General features: G+C 36.6%; 8 protein-coding genes across 9 annotated transcripts; 3 read left to right on the forward strand and 5 right to left on the reverse strand.

The window, feature by feature from the left end:
• Positions 1 to 64: 64 nt before the first annotated feature.
• LOC120265380 lies at positions 65 to 1,173 on the reverse strand. Its single transcript, XM_039273254.1, has 3 exons — positions 999 to 1,173; positions 794 to 865; positions 65 to 277 (listed from the first exon to the last, which is right to left on the reverse strand). The coding sequence occupies exons 1-3, from the start codon at positions 1,137 to 1,139 to the stop codon at positions 104 to 106; spliced, it is 387 nt and encodes a 128-aa protein (XP_039129188.1). The 5' UTR covers positions 1,140 to 1,173; the 3' UTR covers positions 65 to 103.
• A 123-nt stretch (positions 1,174 to 1,296) lies between these two features.
• Positions 1,297 to 3,311, forward strand: LOC120265377 (nitrogen regulatory protein P-II homolog). Of its 2 annotated transcripts, none has more exons than XM_039273249.1 (9): positions 1,297 to 1,511; positions 1,614 to 1,659; positions 1,746 to 1,773; positions 1,890 to 1,977; positions 2,262 to 2,329; positions 2,578 to 2,647; positions 2,745 to 2,780; positions 2,890 to 2,980; positions 3,135 to 3,311. In XM_039273249.1, the coding sequence occupies exons 1-8, from the start codon at positions 1,325 to 1,327 to the stop codon at positions 2,961 to 2,963; spliced, it is 597 nt and encodes a 198-aa protein (XP_039129183.1). In that variant the 5' UTR covers positions 1,297 to 1,324; the 3' UTR covers positions 2,964 to 2,980; positions 3,135 to 3,311. The 2 variants fall into 2 exon arrangements, with proteins under 2 accessions (XP_039129183.1, XP_039129184.1); XM_039273250.1 differs by having other exon boundaries at positions 3,140 to 3,311.
• Positions 3,312 to 4,497: 1,186 nt separating this feature from the next.
• LOC120265384 (WAT1-related protein At1g09380-like) lies at positions 4,498 to 6,977 on the forward strand. Its single transcript, XM_039273258.1, has 7 exons — positions 4,498 to 4,687; positions 5,573 to 5,635; positions 5,732 to 5,848; positions 5,927 to 6,188; positions 6,266 to 6,424; positions 6,511 to 6,662; positions 6,742 to 6,977. Exons 1-7 carry the CDS (start codon positions 4,503 to 4,505, stop codon positions 6,938 to 6,940), a joined length of 1,137 nt encoding a protein of 378 aa, XP_039129192.1. The 5' UTR covers positions 4,498 to 4,502; the 3' UTR covers positions 6,941 to 6,977.
• A 548-nt stretch (positions 6,978 to 7,525) lies between these two features.
• Positions 7,526 to 10,557, forward strand: LOC120265375 (ADP-ribosylation factor-like). Its single transcript, XM_039273248.1, has 7 exons — positions 7,526 to 7,610; positions 8,514 to 8,669; positions 8,922 to 8,992; positions 9,334 to 9,454; positions 9,903 to 10,020; positions 10,121 to 10,202; positions 10,302 to 10,557. The coding sequence occupies exons 1-7, from the start codon at positions 7,559 to 7,561 to the stop codon at positions 10,305 to 10,307; spliced, it is 606 nt and encodes a 201-aa protein (XP_039129182.1). The 5' UTR covers positions 7,526 to 7,558; the 3' UTR covers positions 10,308 to 10,557.
• Positions 10,558 to 11,163: 606 nt separating this feature from the next.
• Positions 11,164 to 13,781, reverse strand: LOC120264376 (ABC transporter I family member 20-like). Its single transcript, XM_039272193.1, has 7 exons — positions 13,578 to 13,781; positions 13,351 to 13,484; positions 12,548 to 12,667; positions 12,348 to 12,443; positions 12,083 to 12,235; positions 11,925 to 12,002; positions 11,164 to 11,554 (listed from the first exon to the last, which is right to left on the reverse strand). Exons 1-7 carry the CDS (start codon positions 13,750 to 13,752, stop codon positions 11,315 to 11,317), a joined length of 996 nt encoding a protein of 331 aa, XP_039128127.1. The 5' UTR covers positions 13,753 to 13,781; the 3' UTR covers positions 11,164 to 11,314.
• Positions 13,782 to 14,158: 377 nt separating this feature from the next.
• Positions 14,159 to 16,000, reverse strand: LOC120264659 (putative pentatricopeptide repeat-containing protein At1g02420). The gene is given in 4 exon segments (XM_039272483.1): positions 14,159 to 15,229; positions 15,231 to 15,452; positions 15,454 to 15,784; positions 15,963 to 16,000. Coding segments are annotated over 4 exon segments (1,449 nt in total). The 3' UTR covers positions 14,159 to 14,371.
• A 2,174-nt stretch (positions 16,001 to 18,174) lies between these two features.
• LOC120264351 (galactinol synthase 2-like) lies at positions 18,175 to 19,519 on the reverse strand. The gene is made up of 3 exons (XM_039272159.1): positions 19,085 to 19,519; positions 18,538 to 18,993; positions 18,175 to 18,448 (listed from the first exon to the last, which is right to left on the reverse strand). Exons 1-3 carry the CDS (start codon positions 19,418 to 19,420, stop codon positions 18,227 to 18,229), a joined length of 1,014 nt encoding a protein of 337 aa, XP_039128093.1. The 5' UTR covers positions 19,421 to 19,519; the 3' UTR covers positions 18,175 to 18,226.
• A 1,116-nt stretch (positions 19,520 to 20,635) lies between these two features.
• Positions 20,636 to 23,289, reverse strand: LOC120264355 (chloroplast stem-loop binding protein of 41 kDa b, chloroplastic-like). The gene is made up of 10 exons (XM_039272164.1): positions 23,078 to 23,289; positions 22,423 to 22,557; positions 22,236 to 22,322; positions 21,994 to 22,084; positions 21,865 to 21,919; positions 21,727 to 21,787; positions 21,421 to 21,642; positions 21,224 to 21,340; positions 21,051 to 21,140; positions 20,636 to 20,980 (listed from the first exon to the last, which is right to left on the reverse strand). Exons 1-10 carry the CDS (start codon positions 23,210 to 23,212, stop codon positions 20,801 to 20,803), a joined length of 1,173 nt encoding a protein of 390 aa, XP_039128098.1. The 5' UTR covers positions 23,213 to 23,289; the 3' UTR covers positions 20,636 to 20,800.
• Positions 23,290 to 24,128: the final 839 nt, after the last annotated feature.

The following is a 24,128-nucleotide window of genomic DNA, read 5'->3' on the forward strand; positions in this document are numbered from 1 at the left end:
TTATATGTTCTGAGATCTAGATCACAAACCCAATTCCAGATAAAAATTCATAATGTTTTTACAAAAAAAACTGAATATGAGAACAAATTATTGAAGGGCAGAATCAGTTCAGTGATTCAGTCAGTATGTTACAGCTGAATTCACCATTCACTAGCTGCAGTTTCTCGGCCTTGCGCACGGTGTCAAGCGACAGAGGACTAAAGCTCCGAGATGGGCCATAAAAATGCGGGAAAAAGTTGTTTTCGTCTACTGCTTCATAAATCAGTCCATCCCCAAGCTGTTGAAAAATTTACATGCTTTGAATTTGTTAAATCAATGTAACAGCAAATCAACAAATCTGATAAAACAGAGAAAATGCAGATACAAGAGGCAATAAAATTCATTCCTGCAGTTGATTATAGAATCTGAACATATATTTGAGTGTGTTTTCTTGCAGTGTTGCATCATTGATCAAAGACAAAGAAAAGAGTGGCTTCCCTATTACAAATTTAATCTTGTAGTTTAATCAGAAACACAAAACAAAGAACCAACATTTGAAAGAACACAAAGAACAGCAAAAGAGTTTCAGTATTCAAATGATCAAAAGCAGAGAACAAATCAATATAACAGCTAAGAAAATTTGGTATAACTTTTGAAAGATTACATCTTGGAATCAATCCCTCATTAATCTCATCAAATATTTCTTAGTTTAATATCATAAAAAACATTGCAAAGATTCAAAATTTAAATCTCAATCAATTCATCAAAGCTATTATGAAAAAAGCAAACTAATAATCAGTGGATTATTAATCACCTTAGCAGTGTCAACTTGAAGCAAGAACAAGTCCTCCCTCCCATGAAAAAAATTCTTCAAAACCATCTTCACCTACGTAAAACAACCATAAATTTTAAAACCACTCGCAAATCTCCCTTAAAAAATGGATCTTTTTCCCTAATTCAACAAGAAAAAAGGTGCTTTTTTTATCAATCCTTTTGGTGGTGATTGAACTATCAACTACCTGATTGATAGTGCTGAGATGGATGCAACCAGTGCGGCGATCGAGATCGCCGCCGAGAGTGTTGCCGTTGGCTTGCAACTCATCCCATTCTGCCGCCGTGCTCACTCTATAGACGAACTCTTCTTTCTTCTCCGAAGCCATTTCCGAGGAGACGAGGATGAACACTAGTGACTAGTGAGCCTTCTTTTATCGATCTCGAGGCAAGGCTGTAAATCTAAACCGTCAATCACTCTGCTGATCTGGTGATGAACGGTTGAGATTCGCCAAAGTTTCATTGATAATGATACCCCAGAAGAGAACAAGGTATAGTGTTGAAGCTCGCTTCCATGGCGGCCATGGCGAAGCCCCAAGCTCTTAATCCTTTGAAGCCACTCTCAGCTGAAGCTCTTCTCCCCTTTTCTCCATCAAAGTCTCTCCTTTTCATGCCTAGAGCTTCTCCTCGCTGTGAATCACTGCACCATAGCAATGGAAGTGCTTCTTTCCGTCCCGTCATCAAAGCACAGAGCTCACCGGGTTTGGCCAAAGATTGAAACTTTTTCTTTGCGATTGGAGAAATCCATTCTTGGTCTTGCCTTTTCTGCTAGAATTTGATCAAGCTTTGTGTTTGCTTTATAGATTATGTCCCGGATTCGCAGTTCTACAAAATTGAAGCTATTCTCAGGTGGTTTTCTCTTGCTACTGTTTGGAATTTTGTGCAAGCTTTTTGACCTAAAACTGTGATTTTGTTTTGGATTTCTGAATGTTAAGGCCGTGGAGGGTGGCGCATGTGTCTTCAGTAAGTGAAAAAAGAAACAAATTTTCGATTTGAGTGAAGATTTCTTAGATTTTCAGAAGATTGGAGTTGGATTAATCTGCAAACGTTGTGCTTCGTTTTTTTGCTGGAAAATGCAGGGGTTGATGAAGATGGGGATCAGGGGAGTGACTGTGTCTGATGTTAGAGGTTTTGGAGCTCAGGGAGGGTCTATGGAAAGGCAAGCTGGTGAGATTATGGAACCTTTTATATAAAAAAACATGTCCTTTATCATGCTTTCTGCTTCATTGAAATGATTCTAAACTGCTTATATAGTGTTTGATTGTTCATCATTGTACTCCAAGTTTAGTACTAATGTTAAACAGGACAATTTTGTTTTCTCGAATTAAATTGTCTTTATCTTGTATATCTATTTGCACTTCATTTAAGACTTAAGATGTGAATCTGTTTGGTTTGTGTTCCGGTTATTGTCCTGCAATAGTTTCTTAGACATTTTGATGAAAATTTTGTAGGATCTGAGTTTTCGGAAAATATGTTCTTAGCCAAAGTTAAAATGGAGATTGTTGTATCCAAGGACCAGGTATGTTGTCCTGCAGTTTCTCAAGAGCAATGATCAGAAATTCTAATTCATTGATTCATTTATGTCCATCGTTGTGCATTTCCGTTAATGAACATATTATTTTGATTGTTGGAATTGAAAATGCGATTAGTTCTATAGAATGCTATTTCCCTGCTCATCATATCAAGTTTACAAATCTCTGCCCATGCAAAACTTAAAATATAAAACGGTTTTGTGGAAATAAATTTTTTTTAATGATGCTTGCATAGGTTGAAGCGGTAATTGATAAAATAATTGAGGAAGCTAGGACTGGAGAAATTGGTGATGGCAAGATATTCTGTAAGAAACAATTTAGAAGAACCTCCTTCCGTCATACTTATATATCTGTTTTTGAATTAGTAAAAAGAATTACGATGAGGCTTGTTTGCTTTTGCAGTGATACCTGTTTCAGATGTTATACGAATCCGCACGGGTAGGACATCAACTCTGCTGTATCAATAGAGATCATTATGTTTCAATTTGGATACTTACCACTCATCATTTGTCATCCCTTAAGCAAGAATGCATGTATTGATTCTCAGGTGAGCGGGGCGAGAAGGCCGAGAGAATGATGGGTGGCCTTGCAGATATCATTTCAACTGCATCATCAAATTGATCAAATATTTGCCTACTGTATGATTAGCTTTTTGAGTCAGTCTTTTCCATCTGAAAGTGATTGCCCTGTTTTATTTTTAGAAGTAAAACAGCCTTCATGCTAAGTTGTGTTAAATGCTGCTTGTGAAATCAAATTTGGCTGATATTTTGCTTGATTATTATTCCTGGCCAGATCAGCAACATCAACATGCCGTGCGAGGCAAGACTCAGTGCTCATAATTCTTTGTTTAGCATGGTATGTGTGCCTTGTGAATTATTTTCCTTGCCGTGAACATGTATATTGGAATCGAAATACGTTCTCGAAACTCTTGTTCTTTAATAAATGAAAGCTCCATGCATTGTTTTCCAATTAAATAGGCCTTTTTTTCTTATACAACACCTCCTCTGATGGTTGATTACAATTTTCTACTGATTGACATGCATACTTGTGAAATAAATGCAACACTTATCTCTCCATAAGACACAAATAGCTAATTGTTAAGTATATCTGCCAAATGTATAATTATGCACCAAATTGCATTATCATAAACTTTATCATGTTCGTCAACAATTGTTATGGTCCAGCTGACTTTCTGAAATACAAAAGAAATTAGCTTTTCTTTTCATCATGTTCAACTGAACACGCGTGGTTTCTTTCTGAAACAATATGAACAGAACACAGTGCGGCATATTTGCCCCATCTGATCGATTACAAATTTGTAATAACTGCTTTATGAGGACTTTTCGTCGATGAACATTCTCAGCAATCATTGACATCATCTTCCAACTGCATTCTAGCATTTCTTGTGTGTGAGTAGTAAATGCTTGTGGTGTTGTAGTATTCAATCAAAAGAGAGTGATATCAAAGTTTGCAGCACTAAATCTTTAGGCAAATAAGAGTAGATTTGGATAAGAGAGAAACCATCTGTTTTGAGGCAACTTAGCTAAAAACGGAACCGATAAACATGGAAATCTGACTAAGATATGAGTCAGCAACAGGACCATTATCACGTACTGAGGCATCTTATAGCATGAAACAAACTATTTGATGATAGTTTTTCACCTTTACAATCAAGGAAACATGATAAAGGAAAAATGCATGCTTTTTATCTGAATGTATGCGGCAAAACTACAGTGAATAAAGCTTGAATACAAAAAGAAAAACCAAGTTGCAAGCTTTCCTTCATTAGTTCTGCAACAAAGCAAGCTTTACACCACTAGATGTCCCTGTCTTCATGCTAAAACAATATCAAGATATCATCCACTTCTCCATTCTCTCTTTCTCTACAACCTCAAGCAAATCATGGAGGAAAAGAAAAATAAAAAGGACAAAATGGTGGTGTGTTACATGCAATGTCTTGTACGCTTTCTGTTACTGCTAAACAAAGCGCATATCCTGCAGAACGTCAGGATCAGTTTTAATTGCTATCTTTCTCACTTCAAACTTACTTTACGTGTGCTATATAAAGCTCTACACTATATAAAGCTCTATAATAGAGCCCTCTTTTCTTGGGTAGTAGTAGTAGTTGTTGTTGTTTAGAGGAAGAGAGAAAGAAAGAGAATGGGAATAGAGGAGAAGGAATGCACCCCAAGCTTGGCAATGGTGATAATTCAAGTGGGATATGCAGGGATGAATGTGCTATCAAAGTTGGCAATGGATGCAGGAATGAGTCCCTTTGTTTTGATCACATATCGTCAGATTATTGCCACCTTCTGCATTCTTCCTGTTGCCTTCTTCCTTGAAAGGTATTATATATATATATATATATATATAGAAAAAAATCAATAACTTTAACTAAATATCAAAGCAAAAAAAAAAATCAAACAATCACTTCTTTTGAGCTTGTTATAAATTGAACTTATTTATTCAAGAGTTTTACCCAAAAATCACTTAAATTTATATATATGAAAAAGACGTTGCATGCATGAGCATCCAAAAAGGGTTATAAAGAGAAATATGACAGTCTTGCATGGTGTGTCATTCAGTGGCATTTCCCATGTGTCCAGTGCCAGATGTGCTTGTTGTTATTAAGAAAGACAAAAAAAGAGCTGAGCTTTCTATTTCTCTCTCTCTCTCTCTCTCTGTGTGTGTGTGTGTATATATATATAGAAGATCTAGAAGACTAGACCTCGCTACATCTTCTACATACTTAGTTTTCACCACCTTTTCTCTCTCAAAAGAATACATACATAGATACATCATTTACTTCTTTAAAACCATCAAGAAGATCAGAAAGGAAAGCATATATATGTATAGAAAGAGATTTGGAGATCTGGAGATGGAGATGAAGATAGAGAGAAAGAAAAGCTCAAGCAATATATGTTCCAGTAATGGTATATGATAGCAGTGCAAGTTGGGTATGGTGGCTTGAATGTTCTTGCAAAGATGGTCATGGATTCAGGCTTGAGCCCTTTCATTCTTACCTCCTTCTCTTTAATATATATCTTCTCTCTCCATTTGCAGACCTCAAGCCTTCATCTTTACAGAGAAAGAGAGAAAGATATATATATATATATATATGTTTAATAAGTTAGCATTAATTGTTTGGCAGTCTTTCTTGAAACCGTTTCTAAACTGCATTTGTCTTCTTCTCAAAACCAACAAACAAAACAATGACTTTTTCTTTTCAGAAAAACTCAAATGAAGATCACAACTAGTGTTCTTTTCCAGATCTTCTTGTGTTCATTATTCGGGTAATTAGTTAATCTTTCTTAATTATTTTTCCTTTCTTTGTTATCTCTAAACTAAAATAACATGCTAATGAGAAATGGTTCACACTTCACATGCAGTGCTACAATAAACCAGTTGTTGTATTTCATTGGACTCAAGTACTCATCTCCAACCATTGCTTCTGCTCTTAGTAACATGCTTCCGGCCATCACTTTCGTCATGGCCATTCCTTTCAGGTAATTTAATTTGTTTCTAACATGGTATCAGAGCTAATATAACTTTCTATATTTACATAACATCATATTATTCGACAGAATGGAGACGGTAGGAATACGAACAATGGCCGGACAGGCAAAAGTTGCCGGAACATTAATATGTGTGGGTGGTTCCATGCTCATGACATTCTACAAAGGAAGTCTAATTAAAATGTTTCCATCACACATCCATTGGAAATACGCCGAGGAAATGACGGCAGCCAGTGTCGCTTCCCCGGCAGCTGCCGATCATAATCTTGCTCTCGGAGCAGCTCTTGTTGTCGGTAGTTGTTTTGCCGGGGCTATTTGGTACATCATTCAGGTTCATAAACTTATAAGCTTAAACTTTTAGGTTGAATCAAGTCCAGATAATATAATAACAGCACAATTATATCGCAGGCGAAACTTAGTAAGAGTTTCGCGTACCCATACACAAGCTCGGCGATAATGTGTGCCATGGCCGGAGTGCAGTGCATTATCATTAGTGTAACTGTGGATAGAAATACATCAAAATGGGCACTTGGTTGGGACATTAGACTTGCAAGTGCAATCTATACTGTAAGTGATATATATATAATAGTAAAATTTTTCCAAATAGAGTTTTACAGTAAATATTAATTAACTAGATATATAACTGTTTTCAGGGAGTGATAGGATCAGGATTAGCAGTGTCTCTAATGTCATGGTGTATTCAGAAAAGAGGCCCTCTCTTTGTCTCTATGTTTAGTCCTCTACTTCTTGTCATTGTTGTCATCCTTGGCTGGGCAATACTTGATGAAAAACTCTACGTTGGAAGGTATATATATATATTTGTGTGTTATTTAAACTATATATTTATATAATTAATATTTATATGTTTTTGTGTTTTGGTTTAGTGTGACAGGGTCTGTGTTGATAGTGGGAGGATTGTACATGGTGTTATGGGGGAAAGGGAAGGAGGAAAAGAAAGGAAGTGGGAAAAAAGGGATGGAAGTGGAGGAAGTGGAGAATGGAGAGAGTTTGGGTATTGGTTTACCATTGTATGCAAGTGCTACTAGTAATGGAAATGAAGCACAAGGTGGAAACAAGGCATAATTAATTAAGGGAAGTGAGAAATTAATGGAAGTGGAGTTGGATTTCTAGCAAGTGGAAGCCACTTTTCATTGATTGCTTTTTCATTTGTGGAACTTGGAAAAGTGGAAGTGTTTTCATGATAAAAATGAAGGAAATTTATGCTTTTTATCAAAAAAAAAAAAATTTATGCTGTGATTTTTGCTTGTTTCATGGACTAATTGAAGAGCTTTGAAGTTATGTAATCTTTGATTTGAAGCTAAAATTACCTTAATTATCAACAAGCTAATCATCACTTAAATGTTAATTAAAACAAAAGGCATATAATTAAATTACATATTTTTAAAAATAAGAAAATAATAATCCAAGAAAATAATATTAATTGAAAACACAAACAAGTGAGGTAGTCTAGTGATTTTTTTTATCTTACTTGTATTTGAGAGGTCTTGAATTCAAAATTTCTTAAGCACGATATAACAAAAAGTAAAAAGAGGATCAGAGTGAAATGAATATATCAAAGATTCAAGGGGTTGTGTGTAATTGTGGAGAATAAAAGAGGTTTGTGTAAATACTTGAGTTTGTAAGGAGGTATATGAAAAAGTTCTTAGGTTTTTAAACTATATATATATATATATATAATATATGGTTTCGTGTTTTCGAAGGCCAAGATCTCGATTTGGTCTCGGTTTCTCTGGTAATCTCTTCTTCTTCTTCTCTCTTTCTCTTTGAATGAGGTTTGGATGCTTTGAATTCGCTGGTTTTCTTGCGGGATTTGATGGATTTGATGTAAAATGTTGAGAATAATTAGTTTTTTTTTTTAATTTTATAATGATTCGGTTTGGATGTTCCGAATTGGTTGGATTTCTTGCGGGATTTGATGGGAGTGATGGGATTTAAGCAAATGCTGTTTTTGATTAGATTTATAGGTTTCCAATTGTTTAGATTTATTGTAGAGATTGACGGATTTGAGTGGAAATGCGGGTTTTGGTGTCGTGGATGAGGAATTTTGAGTTTATTTTTTAGGTTTTCATCAGATCTGATCGGCATTTGTTTTGTGTTGTTTATTGATTAGGTTTAGATCTCTGATAGCTCCTTCATGGAGGAACTGCCTTGATGTATTTTGTTCTGGCACTTGGATCTTTTTGGACATTGGTGATCATGGATGTGTTTTCCATAGTTAGTGCTATGTGGAATAGTGAATCATCCTCAGTTTTTAATGGGCTAATTTTGTTTGCTAAATCTTTGATATAGTGTAGAAAAGTTGTAGATCTGGATTTGAAGGATTTTGGAAAAAGAAAAAAATAAGGAAAAAAAAAAGAGCCTGCTTTGTGCATTCAATTGAAATTGCATGTTTTCTGTTACCACAGAACATTTAATTCACCGTGTGTATTCTCTTCCTTTTCTTAAGATATTGAAACTTTTGTTCTTCAGATAGAATTTTTATTTGCTTCTATTTTCCACTGTCTTACATGAGTTGTAGTTGTTATTGGTAAATGCTATCTGTTTCCTGTTTAGTTGAAGGGGTATGCCCGTGTTGTATAAATTACTTTTTTTCCTGCTACGTGTTGACATGTTTTTGTTTTGTTACTTGTTTTAGATTTGAAAATGGGGCTTTCCTTCACCAAGCTTTTTAGTCGGCTTTTCGCCAAGAAAGAAATGCGTATTCTTATGGTTGGTCTTGATGCTGCTGGTAAGACCACCATTTTGTACAAGCTCAAGCTTGGAGAGATTGTGACTACCATTCCCACCATTGGTATGTGCTATGTACCTTTGAAAGGATATAGTGTTAAATACCTCTTTTTAGTGTGTTGACAGTAAACTCTTTAGGAAGCTTTGTTTCTCTTCATTCTAAGTGTATGGTTTTTCCCCTTGTAATTTCGTTTTTCATTTGAGGAAAGAAACCATACTGGATTATTAACTTTGCATGTCTATATGCATAGGTACATAATATATATATATATATATATTGCGAACTATGATTAACATATTCTTCTTTGTATGCCAGGATTTAATGTAGAGACGGTGGAGTACAAGAATATTAGCTTTACTGTGTGGGATGTTGGTGGCCAGGACAAGGTATTCTTATCATTGAAGTTTTCTTAAAATATCTATGTATCAGAGACTTAATGATGTGGATAACCACTGATGCTCAACTGTCATGATACTAATTTTGTTAGTATGTTGTTTTTACCCAATGTGAGTTGCCTCATTTGAGTTAGGTAATTATCCTGGGCGTACTTAATTTAGTGCCTTGAAGTCATAATTTGAATTATTGCCTTTGGCCATTTAGTGGAGTTTTAATAATTAAATTTACAGTTTGTAGCGTATACTTTTATTGTAGTAAACACCATGGTTACTATAAAATTAATTTTAGCGAGAATTTGATAGCTAAGGCTTTCTGGTTACTACTTTGACAGATCCGGCCCTTGTGGAGGCATTACTTCCAGAATACTCAAGGCCTTATATTTGTGGTTGATAGTAATGACCGTGACCGTGTGGTTGAGGCAAGGGATGAGCTTCACCGGATGCTCAATGAGGGTAAATCATCACATTTTTTTTCTGATCAGACTGGGCCATAATATTGCACCTGTTTCAGAACACCACATATATAATTCTGTTACTGTATGGTTGTGGACCTGGAAACTCGTATTGATTATCAGCATTTTCAACCTGTACATAGATATTCACATGTGATCTTGGGTCCTGTTCTTCTTAGCTGATGCGGTGCCTTTGCTTTTTCCATACCCATCTAATCTTTCTTATGTTACATCTATTGTTCGGTTACTAGGATCTATCAAATTGAGATGTAATCATTTTCTATTGCTTTTTAAGCACGGATATAAGTAATTACCTTTTTATTTGAGAGCATCCTTAGCAAGTCTCCCATACTATCTTGGGTTGATGTACTTTATCAGCCATCAGGTCATCATTCCTTTGAGGTTTGGCTTGGAAGTAGTGTATATCATATTTTGATTTCTCATACAGGATGAGTTGAGAGATGCAGTGTTGCTTGTGTTTGCAAATAAGCAAGATCTCCCGAATGCCATGAATGCTGCAGAGATCACTGATAAACTTGGCCTGCATTCCCTCCGTCAACGCCATTGGTAAGAAATGCACAAAATCAAGCTCTTGTTTTCAGTGCACTTGTTAAGAATTCTTCTGTCTTCATAGTAACTGAACAAATTTTTTGTCAATTGCTGGCAGGTACATCCAGAGCACTTGTGCCACTTCTGGTGAAGGTCTTTATGAAGGATTGGACTGGCTCTCAAACAACATAGCCAACAAGGTTTGAATTAAATATGAATACGTTTTTTTATTTATGTATATATATATATATTGTTCATGTTCGATTAAAGCAATAAGTTGCTGCTGATTTTTCATGCAGGCATAAGTATTGCTGGTCTGTTGCTGCTTTTGGTCTAATTAGCAATATATATAGAGAAATAGCGAAGCCTTGCTCTTATATTTCTTGTGTGTTGTCTTGTTAATCAAATTTGGTTTTGCCAAAATGTTTGTTGTTGATGTGTAACCAGATGTGTATGAAAATTTGTTGTTATTATTTAGGTGGTGTTAATTCTTTTCTCTAATTACGTGTTACTTTTCCATTTCTGATAATTTTCATGCAGAGGCTTTTGTTGCTCTGGCCTCATGTTTTGACGTATATACATGCATGTATTTATCTGTGTATTAGTGTGTTTATATGTTTGTACGTGAATTTCTAGGTATATGTATAGGGTGATTATCTAATTGTTTGACCTTTAAAAAGAAACTTTTAAATTTCACTGCTTGAAAATACGATTCAGGTGTTTTTTTTTTAATTCTGTCATGAAAGTCCTTTTATCAAAATTTTAAAACTCAAGTTATCATTTCTGTTATTAAGTATTGAAAATTAAAAACAGAAAACCAAAGGCCCGAAAAAAATATTCAGAATTTTTAAAATAAAATTATTGAAATTTATTTAATATAATATACATGTGAATTTATTCACATACATTGTTAACATACGTTTTAATTAATATAATATATTTAAGAATAATAAAAGGATAATCTTTTCAATTTCTTGGTGTTTGTACACGTGTGAACTTCCAAAATATGAAAAGAACATCCTTGCAAGACTGCTACTTATCAATCATGTATTAAGATATATTGATGGCAGGAAAACACTTAAAACCTACTGATTAAATCAAATAAACTACGGTATCAATAATTAAAAACATGAGACAACAAATTGTGATGATGCTTAGAAATAAATAGTAATTATTATTTTTTTTTATAATAACTATAACTTTGTGATTCACCTATGTTTATTGCACACATGAATACATACATAATAATAAGTAAAATATAATAAGAACAACACAAATCAGCAAAGTTTTCAAAACCCTGTTTAATCACCAATCATTGCCTGAGAACTCTGTTTGAACTGAAGGTGAAATTTTCTTCTCCAGCTACTGTTGAATGCAGCCTCCCAGCAGCCCACCCATTGTTAACAACTCGCACGGCGCTCTTCGCTGGATCTCCGATCACACGGGTGCCTTCCACTGCCCTATCAAATTCTTCGAGACCCTTTAACTTCCTCTCTTTTCTTCTCTTCCTGTCTTCGTCCCTCTCTTTCCTCAGCCAACTCTCAACAGTTCTCTATACATCCCAAGAACCATTAAAATTAATGTACCATGGTACAACAAGTATTGATAACATATAAAATAGACTGATTGGTTCTAGAAATGCATGCCCTTTATTGCTGAAAAATTTATCTCTGAATGAAGTGATCTGCTAACTAAGATCAAGAAGGCAATGCTGCAGTGCCAATTGTCAAAGGCAAAGAGACATATATAGAGTTTAGCGGGCCTTCATTTGGAAAAGATCATTTCAATGTCCTAGAATGACTTGGAGAGAAAAGATGACCTTTTGTAAATTTTAGCATTTCATGTTGTTTTCATTCACAATCCACTCTGATCAACAACCATTCACTATTGGAAACCATCAATTAAGCAATCAGCTTACTTACCATCAGAGATAAATTACTCATTTCTTTCACTTTTGCCAGAGGCAATGCTAACTGCAACTTCCCATGTGCAACATAAACCTGTCATACAAGTATTGAGACAGTTAAAATGCAAAAAATTCAATTAAAAATCTTATTGTGGAAAAGTGAGACAAACTCACTATATGAGTAGGCCAATTCTCAAGGCCATCAAATATATGTGTAGCATATATTATTGTAGCTCCTCGTTCCTCGCATTCTTTTGACAAATATTTCAACAGATTGGCTCTTGCCAGCACATCTAGATCGACTGTAATCTCATCAAGAAGAAGAACCTAAGAGAATAAAAGAGATCCAATTTCTTACAATTAATGATGATTTCAAAAGACAACCATAAAGTAGAGAATAGCAAAACATAATGCAGAAAAGAGTTCCCAGATTTGAGACCTTAAATGGTTTAAGAAGGCCCATACATATTTGTACCCTTCTCCGCTGACCATCTGATGATTTATGCATTCTCCATGACAGATCAATGTCTAAAACCTAGCACAACAATGGCCAAGAAATAAACAATTTCCTAAGTAGTGTTTGCCTAGTCTGAATAATAGATTTCACAATACAATATCAATTTAAGTCAAATGCATTACTTTAATTAGTTCGTCTCTCCTTTGGGGATCGACACCAGTGACTCCGTAAATCATTTTCTCTGCTGAGACATCCATCTGTATAGACACCTCAAAACCAGCAAAGGCAACATCTCTCCTCCACTGCAGCAAATTTCTACATCTCAGAAACATATATTCCCAACTTTGCCAAATACAACCATGAATAAACTCACTAAACATATAAATCACACAAATAAAATGGACAACAAGCTTCAAGACTTCCCTCTACTAATGATAAGTGATTGGTCTTATCTAAACATCAAAAACTCAAATTGTAAAGCATACTTAATCCAACAAATAGATCATCAATCTAATAAGTAAAAACATTTAAGATTTTATTCTTAACACAAACTAACAGCCTCTACAAGTATGTATGTCTTTCTAAGACCAAGTCATCCCCCCATATTCCAATCTTTTATTTTTAAAAAGAAAAAAGAAAACATGGACATTTCTCAAGCCATAGGCATATCACTTGGAAGAGTATAATTGCCACAACTAACACTTCCAAACTACCAAATTGTGGAATACATTCCAAATTATCAACTTTTCTACGTATATAACAAACAATCGCCTCACCCCCAATCAAAAACAGCTTATCAAACTAAAATCCACATAAAAGCTCTGATTCAAAATTTCATATAAAGAAGAAAAAAAAAATTTCAAATTGATACAACAAAAAAAGAGGAAAAAAAAATGTAACTAAGCACCTCAATTAAGATCAACAAAAATTCAAATTTGGAAGTTAAGGTAAAACACTAAATCGAAAGGCAAAACCCAAACCAAACCTCGCCACCAAGGTAAGAGAGATCGCCGGAAGAAGTGAGAGCAGTGTCGTGAAAAGCAGACCTCCCAAGAACCCTAACCATCTCCGGCCCAACCATGTGCTTCCCTCCCAAAATCTTCAAAATCGTCGTCTTCCCTACAATCAACACAGATCCCAAGGAAAATCCAGATCAGATCACTACGCAAACAAGAAACGAGAGAACCAAATAGCAAGAGAAAGAGCTCTCACCAGCACCATTGGACCCGACGAGAAGACAACGATTTCCAGCATGGAGGGTGAGCGAGAACCCATCGATGAGTGGGGCCGATCCCGGTGGTGGGTGGCCATCGATCCCCGGATAGGTGAAGCTAAGGTCCTTGATCTCCACCGTCGTGCTCCTCTCGTCGGCGATCGCTTCTCCCATGGCTCCAGCTCCTCTCTCTCTCTCTCTTTCTCTCTTTCTCTCTTTCGATCCCTTGGCTGTTATATACCCACATTGCCGGGAAAAGAGTCTCGAGATTCGTGAGAAAAATCGATCGCGAGGCAAATTTACGGTTGGATTTGCACACGCTGGTGATAACGGATTCGGGTCAAAAGCTTGCAAGATCCGACCTGTTCCATAACTACATCGTGATCCGAAACTAGTACTGATTTACGGTTGGATTTGTACATTAGTGACTGTCGGTGATTGCGGATTCGGGTTGTAACCATTGAGGATCCGACCCGTTCTATGTTGTTCAGCTAACCGAGAGCTTTATAGCTGTATGAATACAAAGTGAAACAAACAGAAGAAGAAACACAAGAATGAACGAAAACTTTAGCCTCAAAATGCAACTAATTCCGATGCAAAATTCAATGAAACATTGAACTCAGTTTTTTACTACATCTGAAACCTTTTTCGGCTTCTTCCAACTGCAAAGATGATTAAATAACACATACAAAACCAATGTGCACAAACCCGGCCATATCATTTCACAGCTTAATTCTCTCATCATTTTTCACATATGATCAAATTCATTAGCATACACAAACAAAACTCGCTGTCAACTGCTTCGAATAATATTATTATTAGGCGAATGTCGTCCACAAAATGTCATCTTATCGGAAAGTGTTTGTAAAGATTCATGCCTATTTGCAAGCTCCATAAGAACCTTTATCCGTCTAAACGAAACATTGCTTGGCTTGTGACCTTTATCCACCATTTGCAAGAAACACTTCTCGGCTTCCTCCAACTTCCCAAAATCACAAAGAAGATCAAACAACACATCGGAGACCAATGTGAAGGAACCGAACCCATGCTCGACCATATCATTCCACAACTCGATCGCCATCTCCACCTTCTCCTGCCTCCGACACAATCTAATAAGAAACATACAAGACTGCGTGTTCGGCAAACAATTTTCCCTTCTCATTCTCAAGTACAAACTCCAGGCATTCTTCAACTCATTAGCCCAGTAAAAAACCCGAAAGAAGAGATTATAAGTAGTTGCATTTGGAACCAATCCTTTGCTCATCATCTCCTCCATCAAACCGAAAGCATTACCGATCCGTTTCGCAATGCAATAGTTCCGGATAGCTGCATTATAAGCCGGGACATCGGGGTAGCAACCCAACTCTTTCATCTCATTCAAAAGCTCTTTAGCTTTGTCTGGTTGGCCTATCAATCCCAACCCACCAATCAAGCTTGTGTACGAGAACACATCCGGGTTGATTTCTCTGTCGTGCATTTCATCGAACACTTTGCGTGCTTTCTCAATCTCTCTGTTTTTACAGTAGACATCGATCAAGCAATTGTAGGAGACGACATCTGGGATGACATTGAGAAGCTTCATTTCTTCGAAGAAGTGCTCGGCTTCGTCGGAGGATTTCCAGCCGGAGAGGAGGATGTTGAAAGTTTGCAAAATCAGGCTTGAAATCATGCTTCAAAGAGTGGTAAACAGTGCGAGCATCGGCCATGGTTTTCTCTTGACACAGAGTTCTCAGTAAGGCATTAAACCAAACAGTATCAGAGCAAGATGAGATTTTGCTGAACCTGCGGAAGCTATCGAGGGTTTGGCGCAGAGAGCAGACCTTAGCGATGCGGCCGAGGATGATCTGGAGGGTTTTGGGGGTGATTAGGGTCTGAGTCCTTGCGGCGCATTTGGACGAGCAGTTGCCAGGCGTGGGAGAAAAGGCGAGCACGTCCGAGGATGTAGAGCATGGTGTCGTAGGAGGAGGAGGAGTGGAAGAAGCCACGGCGATTGGAGGTGAAGGAGAAGAAGTGAAGGGGCGCGGTGAGGGGTTGGCGTGGCTGAAAGCGGAGACGGAGGAGGAGGGCATCAATGAGGGAGTTGGTGAGAAGGATTGGGGACTGGTTGAGGGAGTCGATCATGGAGGATTCGGAGGGAGAGGTGGTGACGATGTGGAAGATGGTGTCCACGGCTTCGTCTTCTTCTCCATCGCCATTGTTTCGTTGTCTAGGGGTTTGGAGCGGAGGAGAAGAAGGATTGATTCAGAGAAGGGAGAGCTCGAGCTCGACTTCGATTGATGATACTGAGCTTGAAAAGCATTGTTTTTTCTTTTATTATTATTATTTTGTTGGAATTTGTAAATGCTCGTGTTATATAGGTTTGCCAATGCATCCAATGTCAATACGGTGGTCTTCGCCAGTCTAGTTGTTCGTCTTTCTTCATTCTTCTTTCTTTATCTCCTCTCGTTTTTTTTTCTTTTTATTTTGAGCACCTCACTACTGGTGCGAGTCTCTTAGCTTGTTGTGTCTTGTTGTTGATTCTATTATTTTTTATTATTTTTTGTTTTTATTTTTTTTTTTTTAATAAAGTTATGATTTATCTATTTTATTAAAAAAAAAAAATAAACCACATATTTATTTAGAAAAGAAAAAAAGTAAAATCCTACCGAGATTTTTATTTTTGAGCATCTCACCACTGGTGTGAGTCTTTTTAGCTTGTTGTGTCTTCTTGTTGATTCTATTATTTTTTATTTTTCTTGTTTCTATTTTTTTTCTTTTTTTAATAAAGTTATAATTTATTTATTTTATTAAAAAATTACATCCAATGTATGTTCCAACTTGATATAGCATAATTTTGTGGGTAAAATTATTAGATTTGAAGCAATGCATATATGTTTGGGAATTCATATTAATAAAAAAAATTTATTTTTTTATTAAAAATTAAATTATAGAAAAAAATATTTTTTTTAATTATAAACTCTTTATGTAAAAAAATATTTTTTTCCCCTATATTTTGTATGTTTTTTTATGATATTCCACCTATGTTAAAAATGGAGAAGAAAAGATAAATCTAGTTCCTCATGTACGTGTGTTTTTTTTTTAAACTCACTAATGGTCAGTGCTCATCACATTTGACTTTGAAGCCATGTTTATAGTGGGTGATAATTATTTTTTATTTTAAAACCATCTTTTTGTGTAATTATTAATTAAAATCACCTATTTGTTGTTATTTTAGCCTATAAAAGAAGAAGATTTTGGATGTTAAAAACATATGTAATACATAAAGATTCTTATCGATAAAGTAGTAATAATAAAGACTGAATGTGATATCTGTTGAATAAAATTATCATAAAATCCTTTGAATATTTTGAATGTGTAACACATAAAAAAAACAATATGTCAAATATAATTTGTACTCTTGAATCATTATTCATGTTGGATACTCCAACGATAACATAAAATAAGACAACTCATACAAATAAACATGTATAAATTTTAGTATCTTGTTTTTATTTAATCTTTTTATTTTATTTTATATCAATATTATTAATTAGAATTCAATATCTTGTTTTTTCTTTCTTTTCTTTTTTTTTAATTTTATTTTATATCAATATTGTTAATTAGAATTCAAGTTTCACACCCCTACAAATTCCTAACAACCTTTTGTCTCCATAATTAATAAAAAAATTCACCGTATTTTTTACATTATCAAATAATATTTTTTTAAAAAATATATTTTATATAAGTTCATCAAAATGATCCCCGTCAACAAAATAAATTTTTTGAATTTGTTATATATATATATATAAAGATTGGTCTATATCATAAAATTCATAATCAGTTCCCCTTCTAAGATTCTCTTTCATGATAATTACTCCACCTCGCAACACTTAACCAGCAGGAGGAGAAAATTATAATGAATACGGGCCCAAGAATTAGATTGATGCGCCAGCACAAGAAAATTAATTATATCAAATGTGCCAAAAAAAATTAAATTGATGTGCAGACTAAGCAACTCCTTTGAAAACAAAAACATGCATGTATTTTTTCCCCCCATGAAGATGGAGTCAGACAGTCTTAATTATAAATCCAAGTTGTAAACAAGGAAATAAATGTGATGTGCACTCCCCTGAGAAATCTTACATTCTAAGCAACAAACCAAGTCTTTCCCTGTCAACCACGTCTCATCATGTAACCTCGGCTACATGGTCTATTCACCAACCTCCACGTAAATTTTTTTTTTTAATTTTTATTTTTTTTATAAAAAAATAGATAAACCCTCTACCTTCATTACAGTAAAAACTACAAGCACAATAATTTACTAAAAACGGAAAAGATGAGCATAAAAAACACTACTATAAATTTAAAAAAAACACACACACACCAACCTCCAAGTAACACTTATGAGCAATTTAACCATAATTTAATTAAATAACTCATTCATAAGTCATAACCAATCAGATGAACACTTTCAACTTAATATAAATACAAAATCCTTTTTTTTTTCTTTTTGTTATTACTATAAAAATTACATTATATATATTTTCACATTACTCAAACTATCACACACATATCACATGACCTCCCAAAAGAAAAGGACTAAAAAATTAAAAAAATAAATTAAAAGCCACACTAAATCATCAGACAAGTGTAGGCAAAAGTGGTGAAATCATGCCGCTGAAGGAGCAGTAGTATAGTGAACAACACCAGCCTCAGAGAGAGCGGCAAGCAAAGGCTGGTTCCTCTGCTCATCAACACCATCCATCAAAACTGGACCTTTATAGTCTAGAGCTTCATCGTTGTATACATCCCACCACTTCTTCACTAACATCTTAACGTCCTCTCTATCCATGTTTGCTTCTTTCCCAGTATACCTCCAGGGCTTAGAACCCTAAATCCCAAATGAAAAATTAAGAAAACCCACCCAAAAATAATAAAAGAATGATTTTTTTCAAAAATTGGTTGTGATTGAGGACTTACCGCAGCACAGTAATGGACGACCTTGACTTTGTGCAGCTCGACGTTCTCAGGATGGCGCCATAGCATTGCTAACACGAGGTTGTAGATCAAAGGGATTGGCTTGTAGATGTCTTTGAAGAACATGTTTAGAAAGTCTTGTTCTGCGAATGGGGTTGGGGTTGTGATGCGGACGGTGGAGAGGAGTTTTTCACAGGTTGTGAGACTGGGTTCAGAGACGAACATGCCGGCGTTGAAGTAGAGAGCAGGGCGAGGTCCCATGCTCTCTGGCCATTCCACCTTGTTTGGACACTGCTGGCAGTAGCCGATCTGGTATTGTTTGGTGTGACTCCATGTCTTCTCGCAAAAGCAATCCATCACGGCATAGAAGTGACCATCGGGGAGATCGAACAAGTAATCGATGTTTTCGTATACCTGTATGTCCGCGTCCAGGTAAATCATCTTGCTATACTCCACGAACTGCGATTAAAGCAGAGAATCACTGACCATCACTATCAACAAGATTTGAAATTTGAAAAGAGAGATATAGACGGATCGGAAGGATTGTTACCTCCCAGATACGAAGCTTGGAGTAGTTGATGACATAGTACGCCATGGCGAACTGGGTTTGGTTTTCCGGCGGATAAACAGGCTGGATCTCACGGACGATGCAACCTTGCTTCTCAAGAAGTTTCCGATGATCCTCCGGCACGTCAGGCAGCACGGCGACAACGAGAGGGTAAAAGGAACGCACCTTTCTCAGTCCTTTAACCAATCCAACAACACCCTTCACATAGTCACCATCTCCGGCGAGGAACGTCACGTAAACCCGCTTCCCATTCCCGCCTTGCTTCCCAATCGCAGCACCGTTCACAGCCACGGCCTTGTTCATCATCTGAGGCGCCATTACCACCGAGATCGAGCTCGAGAACGAGAGAGAGAGAGAGAAGAAGAGATCACTGAATCACTAGAACTTTCCAAAGAATTGGTTGGATGTACCAAGCTTGTGTTTCCTGAATGCTCGGGTTCATTGGGTTTAAATAGACCGCGAGGTTGAGAATCATCGAACTATCAATATATCTCAACCGTACACGTGGAGGAGGTAACCATCGTGTGGTTTGGAGTCAGTTGGAAGAAATTTCTGGAAAAGGTTAATTTGGTAAAATCGCAGCTAGAACGGTCTAGATCTGTTTTACTTCCCGATCTCCAGAGTGTCTCAGCCGTCCGATTTCCCTCGAGATGGTATCAAGGTTCTTATCTTGGCTAGAACTAGAAGGCTCTTCCCTCCTTTCCTCCTCCTCAGGTACAACCTAAGCTTAAGCAGTTAACCAATGAGGGCTCTTGATCCCATCCCTATGTAATCAATCGAACGGTCAGGATCTTTGTGATATATGCGGAAAATTTTAATTAAAGCAGAGCGTGTGGGTCCCACACCTCAGCAAAAGAACGAGACATAAGCCGTCCGATTTCCATCCGAGATGGAATAACCGAACTACATGTGGCTCTTAGGATTCGATTTTGAATGACACGTGGCGAGGCGGGAGGAAGTTAGTTGGAGAAGATCGTTAGTTAATCTAGGTCGGTTTATGAAAGCAGTGGTGTGAATCACTATATGCTTGCCACGTGTCCAAGAACAAGTTCCGCGAAGGAGCTGGATGCTGAGATACAATCACCGCCAACTGACTGTTTGGAGGTTCACCGCCTTCAATTTGGTGAGACTTGTAGCTACTTTGGGACTGGGGCGGTGATGGAACCCGAGGGGAATATTCGGTTTAGATCCGGTCCAACGTGTTGGGGTTTTCTTGTTTGACTAAACCGGTTTGGGTTTGACCACCGACCTTGGAATATTTAATACTAGAAGATGGAATAGGACATCTTATCCATGAGATGGAAAATTGTGGACCATTGGATTAGAGATGGAGGGTTGGGATTGAGTGAATTTTATATTGGGAGAAGTTAAGGGAATAGAAGGATTGATTTGAGTCAATATTTATGGATTGAAGTAGATGGAAAGTCAGTGGATTGGATTTTTGTAGAAAAATTGCAGAGCAGTTGGAAAGCTCAATTGTTATTTATTTAATATTTTTTTGAGGTGAAATAGAAGATCACATCAGAAGTCCAAGAAGAAAAATACATTAAAATTTGATATTCTATTGATAGGAAAAAAAAACTCAAACAAGTGTAGCATGTCATTCAATTTACAAGCCTGATAACCAGATTAAGAACAATGCATTGCATTGTTCTATTGCAATCAGGAATTTGCTGAAAATTGGCCAAGAATTGAATCTTAACTCTGAAGAACAAGAGATTTGCCGAGAATTATATCATCGGTAGAAAAGTCGGCAGCTTTACGGAAAGTTCCTCGGCCAAAGTCAAGATTGTATGAATCTGCAAGGCCTTCAATCAAGCTGAATTCTGGGGTCCAATCGAGTTCTCGAGCTGCTTTCTCAATTGATGCAAAGAAATGCTGAAAACAAGACCGATTTATCGTCATTGTCACAATTCAATATATATTAATAACCGACATCGAAATGTACCTGATCTCTGAAAGGGAAGGCTTTCTTCTTCCCGAAATCGAATTCCTTCGGATTGTAGTGAATTATCTCAGGCTCAGGAAATCCAGCAGCCTCGAAAAATACGGAAAATTATCAACATTCACAGTACATTGGATTGACAGTTATCTAAATTCATGTCAATTAGTAATATTTACCTTAGCACATGCTCTTGCTAATCCATCAAAGGTGACATATTTTGATCCAGATATGTTATACACTTGCTTGCTTGCCTTTGGATGACCGAGAACCTTAACGAAAGCAGTTGCTAAATCCTATAATTCATATTTACAGCAAAAATGTAAGTTTTTATCATCATGATAACAAAAAAGTTTTGATTGATGTTGATAATAACCTTAACATGTCCAAGCTGAGTGATCTGAATTCCAGAGCTAGGAATCGGAATCGGTCGTCCGGCTTTGAGTCTGTGGAAGAACCATTCTTCGACAGGATTGTAATTCAAAGGTCCATATATATAAACTGGTCTTATGGAAGTCCAGTTCACTCCTCTTGAATCCAACAAGCTCTCGGTTTCAAGCTTCCCTTTGTGCCTACTCTTTGGATCAACTTCATCGGTCTGTTCATCAAACTCAATAAAAAACATAAGCAATTTACGGAGAATAAATTCATCACAATAACAAAATGTTATCGTCTGTCTCACCTCAAAATGAGGTAGCAGATCAGATTTCTTGTAGACTCCTGCCGACGAGCAGTATATGAACCTAAGAAAATTTTCATCAGTCAGCAAAGTGTAGTTGCAGAATTATAAATGTTAAGTGGTAAGGGAGATGATATTAACTGTTCAAGGTTCGGCAAAGCATCCAATATAGGCTCTACTTCAACAGCTTCTCGTCCTGAATTAAATTTCTTATCAGACGAAAATAAATTGCTTGTTGATTATACAATTGAAGCACGAATCGGTGATTACCGTTTATATCATAGACGACATCAAAGCCCCCGGCTGAAAGACTAGTCTTCACAAATTCAAAATCCTGCCGGTCCCCCTTCAAATGCAATACCTATGCATCATAACAGTATATGAAGTTATTCGATACAGAATCGATTTCATCCTTCACTGAATGTCAGTAAATAGTATTGCAAGATATGTCGCCTTTGATTATGTGGCAGAAAAGCTTCGTACAAAACATAGAACATACATAAATCATTTACCTTTGATGAGAAATCAGTGTATTCTTTATCAGATTCTCCTGGCAATTGTTGGGTTATGGGTGCCTTCCCTCGAGTGAATAACGTCACCTAAGAAACCAAATGGCAATCAAAATCCTTTGTCGATGTTGATCAACAGTGATCACTGAAAGAATGAATCAAAAGGTTCTAAAGGGCAAAACAAAAGAACCTGGTGTCCTTCTTTGACGAGGAGTCTAGAAAGGAATACACCAATGAATCTAGTGCCACCCATTATCAAGATCTTCTTCTCATTCGACGATCTCACTTGCAGTGTTCCCTTCGACTGCCATACCTTCCTTTTGTTCTACAGAAAAAATTCAAACAACTTTAAATAAAACAATGTAATTCTCCTTCCATCAATCCATAGAATTAGACACAAGAAACACAACTATAATGTAACAACTTGATAGAAAACTACATAATTAATTCATTTGTATGCTTTCCATCAATCCAAATACAACACACAATTAAAAAAATCAAGTGATCTATAAATGAATACAACACAAGCACACCAGAACAATGTATCAAAGAAAAGTAAACTAAAACAGAGTTTTACTGAAACTCTATGGTTCCTTCCTCTATATAACATCATGAAACAAGTTAAGGCAAAACCATGCCATTCTTCTTCATTTGACAGAATTTCCCTCAATACAAAGAAGTAGACAGTAATCAATAAATAATACAACACAATGTGCATCAAAGAATAGTAAACAAAAAAAGAGTTCAGCAAAACACTTAATGAAAAAATTTGAGACAAAACCAAGACTTGCCATCAATCTATAGAAGTAGTAATAACAATCAGTAAGGGATACAAACAAGCATACCTTGACTGAGAAGTTCAGAGAAGCACCATTGAAGTCAGAGACTGAAGAAGCAAGAAGAGAAGAGTGTGGAGAAACCCAAGAAGAGCTTTGGTGAGAGAACTGCCTTGGTTGCACAAAAACCAATCTTGCAGCCATTCTCTTCTCCTTCTCCTTCTCCTCCTTCCTTCCAACAACTCCCTCTCTATTTCAATGTGTGGATTGAGATAACAATGATAGCTTACTCCATTAGAGCCCATCCTTTGCTTTTCTCACTGCTGGTGAATAGGATAAGAGAGTTATGGGAGCCATTCAAACATTTTAGAGGCCTATTATGGGAAATCATGGGGGCATACTGGGAAGAATAGTTTTAGTTCTATGCCTTATCTAACCCTCCATAAAAACCCCACCTTTGAACCATTGGAATTGGATAGAAGCTGATAACGAGCTTCGAAAGAGCGACAATGGCGGCGCTTTTGAACCAGTTCTGTGGGCTGAGATGCCCGCCGGCGTCCTCGTCGCCGCTCTCCAAGCCGGCGCCGTCGCTGTCGTTGTCCACGGGGAAGAAGGTCTCCACGGTGGTCTCGGCGTACTATGCGCTCACGTCTGAGCAGAAGGAGAGGCAAAAACTGAAGGAGGTCTTTGAGGAGGCGTATGAGAGATGCCGGACTGCGCCAATGGAGGGCGTCGCCTTCACTGTTGAGGATTTCACTGCCGCTCTCGATAAGTACGATTTCGACTCCGAGATTGGCACAAAGGTGCGAGCTTTTTGCCCATCTTCTTTTTTGCTTTTTTGTTTGGAAATAGAGTCAATTTGTGGAATTTGTTGTTGTTTTTGGAGAATTTGGTGAACTTTGGACGCAAGATGAGATTATGGAATGGTTTGTAAAATGTTTTTCAGGATTTAGAAATTGCATGAGAAATGGCTTTAGAAGACCAATTAGTTCACGGTTTATGTATATAATTGAGAAAATAAAAAAGAAGAGGTTTTTTAGGAGTTGCTTTGCAGAATTTATGAAGTTCTGATCAATTAATTGTTCTGTTCTTTTGATGTTTCTGCAAAAACAATATTTTT

The sequence above is a fragment of the Dioscorea cayenensis genome, chromosome 7 (assembly GCF_009730915.1).
Source record: "Dioscorea cayenensis subsp. rotundata cultivar TDr96_F1 chromosome 7, TDr96_F1_v2_PseudoChromosome.rev07_lg8_w22 25.fasta, whole genome shotgun sequence".
In the NCBI taxonomy this organism is placed as follows: domain Eukaryota; kingdom Viridiplantae; phylum Streptophyta; class Magnoliopsida; order Dioscoreales; family Dioscoreaceae; genus Dioscorea; species Dioscorea cayenensis.

Bases quoted from the DNA above. Each gene is read 5' to 3' on its own strand.
- LOC120265380 (XM_039273254.1), bottom strand. From the start codon at position 1,139: ATGGCTTCGGAGAAGAAAGAAGAGTTCGTCTATAGAGTGAGCACGGCG. The intron at 866-998 runs GTAGTTGATAGT...TGTTTTACGTAG, and splicing joins ATCTCAGCACTATCAATCAG to GTGAAGATGGTTTTGAAGAA. The intron at 278-793 runs GTGATTAATAAT...ATTTTTCAACAG, and splicing joins TTCAAGTTGACACTGCTAAG to CTTGGGGATGGACTGATTTA.
- LOC120265377 (XM_039273249.1), top strand. From the start codon at position 1,325: ATGGCGGCCATGGCGAAGCCCCAAGCTCTTAATCCTTTGAAGCCACTC. The intron at 1,512-1,613 runs GTTTGGCCAAAG...TTTGCTTTATAG, and splicing joins CAAAGCACAGAGCTCACCGG to ATTATGTCCCGGATTCGCAG. The intron at 1,978-2,261 runs GTGAGATTATGG...AAAATTTTGTAG, and splicing joins GTCTATGGAAAGGCAAGCTG to GATCTGAGTTTTCGGAAAAT.
- LOC120265384 (XM_039273258.1), top strand. From the start codon at position 4,503: ATGGGAATAGAGGAGAAGGAATGCACCCCAAGCTTGGCAATGGTGATA. The intron at 5,849-5,926 runs GTAATTTAATTT...ATTATTCGACAG, and splicing joins GTCATGGCCATTCCTTTCAG to AATGGAGACGGTAGGAATAC. The intron at 6,425-6,510 runs GTAAGTGATATA...AACTGTTTTCAG, and splicing joins TTGCAAGTGCAATCTATACT to GGAGTGATAGGATCAGGATT.
- LOC120265375 (XM_039273248.1), top strand. From the start codon at position 7,559: ATGGTTTCGTGTTTTCGAAGGCCAAGATCTCGATTTGGTCTCGGTTTC. The intron at 7,611-8,513 runs GTAATCTCTTCT...TACTTGTTTTAG, and splicing joins ATTTGGTCTCGGTTTCTCTG to ATTTGAAAATGGGGCTTTCC. The intron at 10,021-10,120 runs GTAAGAAATGCA...AATTGCTGGCAG, and splicing joins TCCCTCCGTCAACGCCATTG to GTACATCCAGAGCACTTGTG.
- LOC120264376 (XM_039272193.1), bottom strand. From the start codon at position 13,752: ATGGGAGAAGCGATCGCCGACGAGAGGAGCACGACGGTGGAGATCAAG. The intron at 12,668-13,350 runs GTTTGGTTTGGG...AATTTGCTGCAG, and splicing joins TCTCTTACCTTGGTGGCGAG to TGGAGGAGAGATGTTGCCTT. The intron at 12,003-12,082 runs GTGAGTTTGTCT...CTTGTATGACAG, and splicing joins AGAATTGGCCTACTCATATA to GTTTATGTTGCACATGGGAA.
- LOC120264351 (XM_039272159.1), bottom strand. From the start codon at position 19,420: ATGGCGCCTCAGATGATGAACAAGGCCGTGGCTGTGAACGGTGCTGCG. The intron at 18,994-19,084 runs GTAACAATCCTT...CTTTAATCGCAG, and splicing joins CCAAGCTTCGTATCTGGGAG to TTCGTGGAGTATAGCAAGAT. The intron at 18,449-18,537 runs GTAAGTCCTCAA...TTTGGGATTTAG, and splicing joins TCGTCCATTACTGTGCTGCG to GGTTCTAAGCCCTGGAGGTA.
- LOC120264355 (XM_039272164.1), bottom strand. From the start codon at position 23,212: ATGGCTGCAAGATTGGTTTTTGTGCAACCAAGGCAGTTCTCTCACCAA. The intron at 21,788-21,864 runs GTTAATATCATC...AAATTTTCTTAG, and splicing joins GCTTTGCCGAACCTTGAACA to GTTCATATACTGCTCGTCGG. The intron at 21,341-21,420 runs GTTATTATCAAC...TATGAATTATAG, and splicing joins CTCAGCTTGGACATGTTAAG to GATTTAGCAACTGCTTTCGT.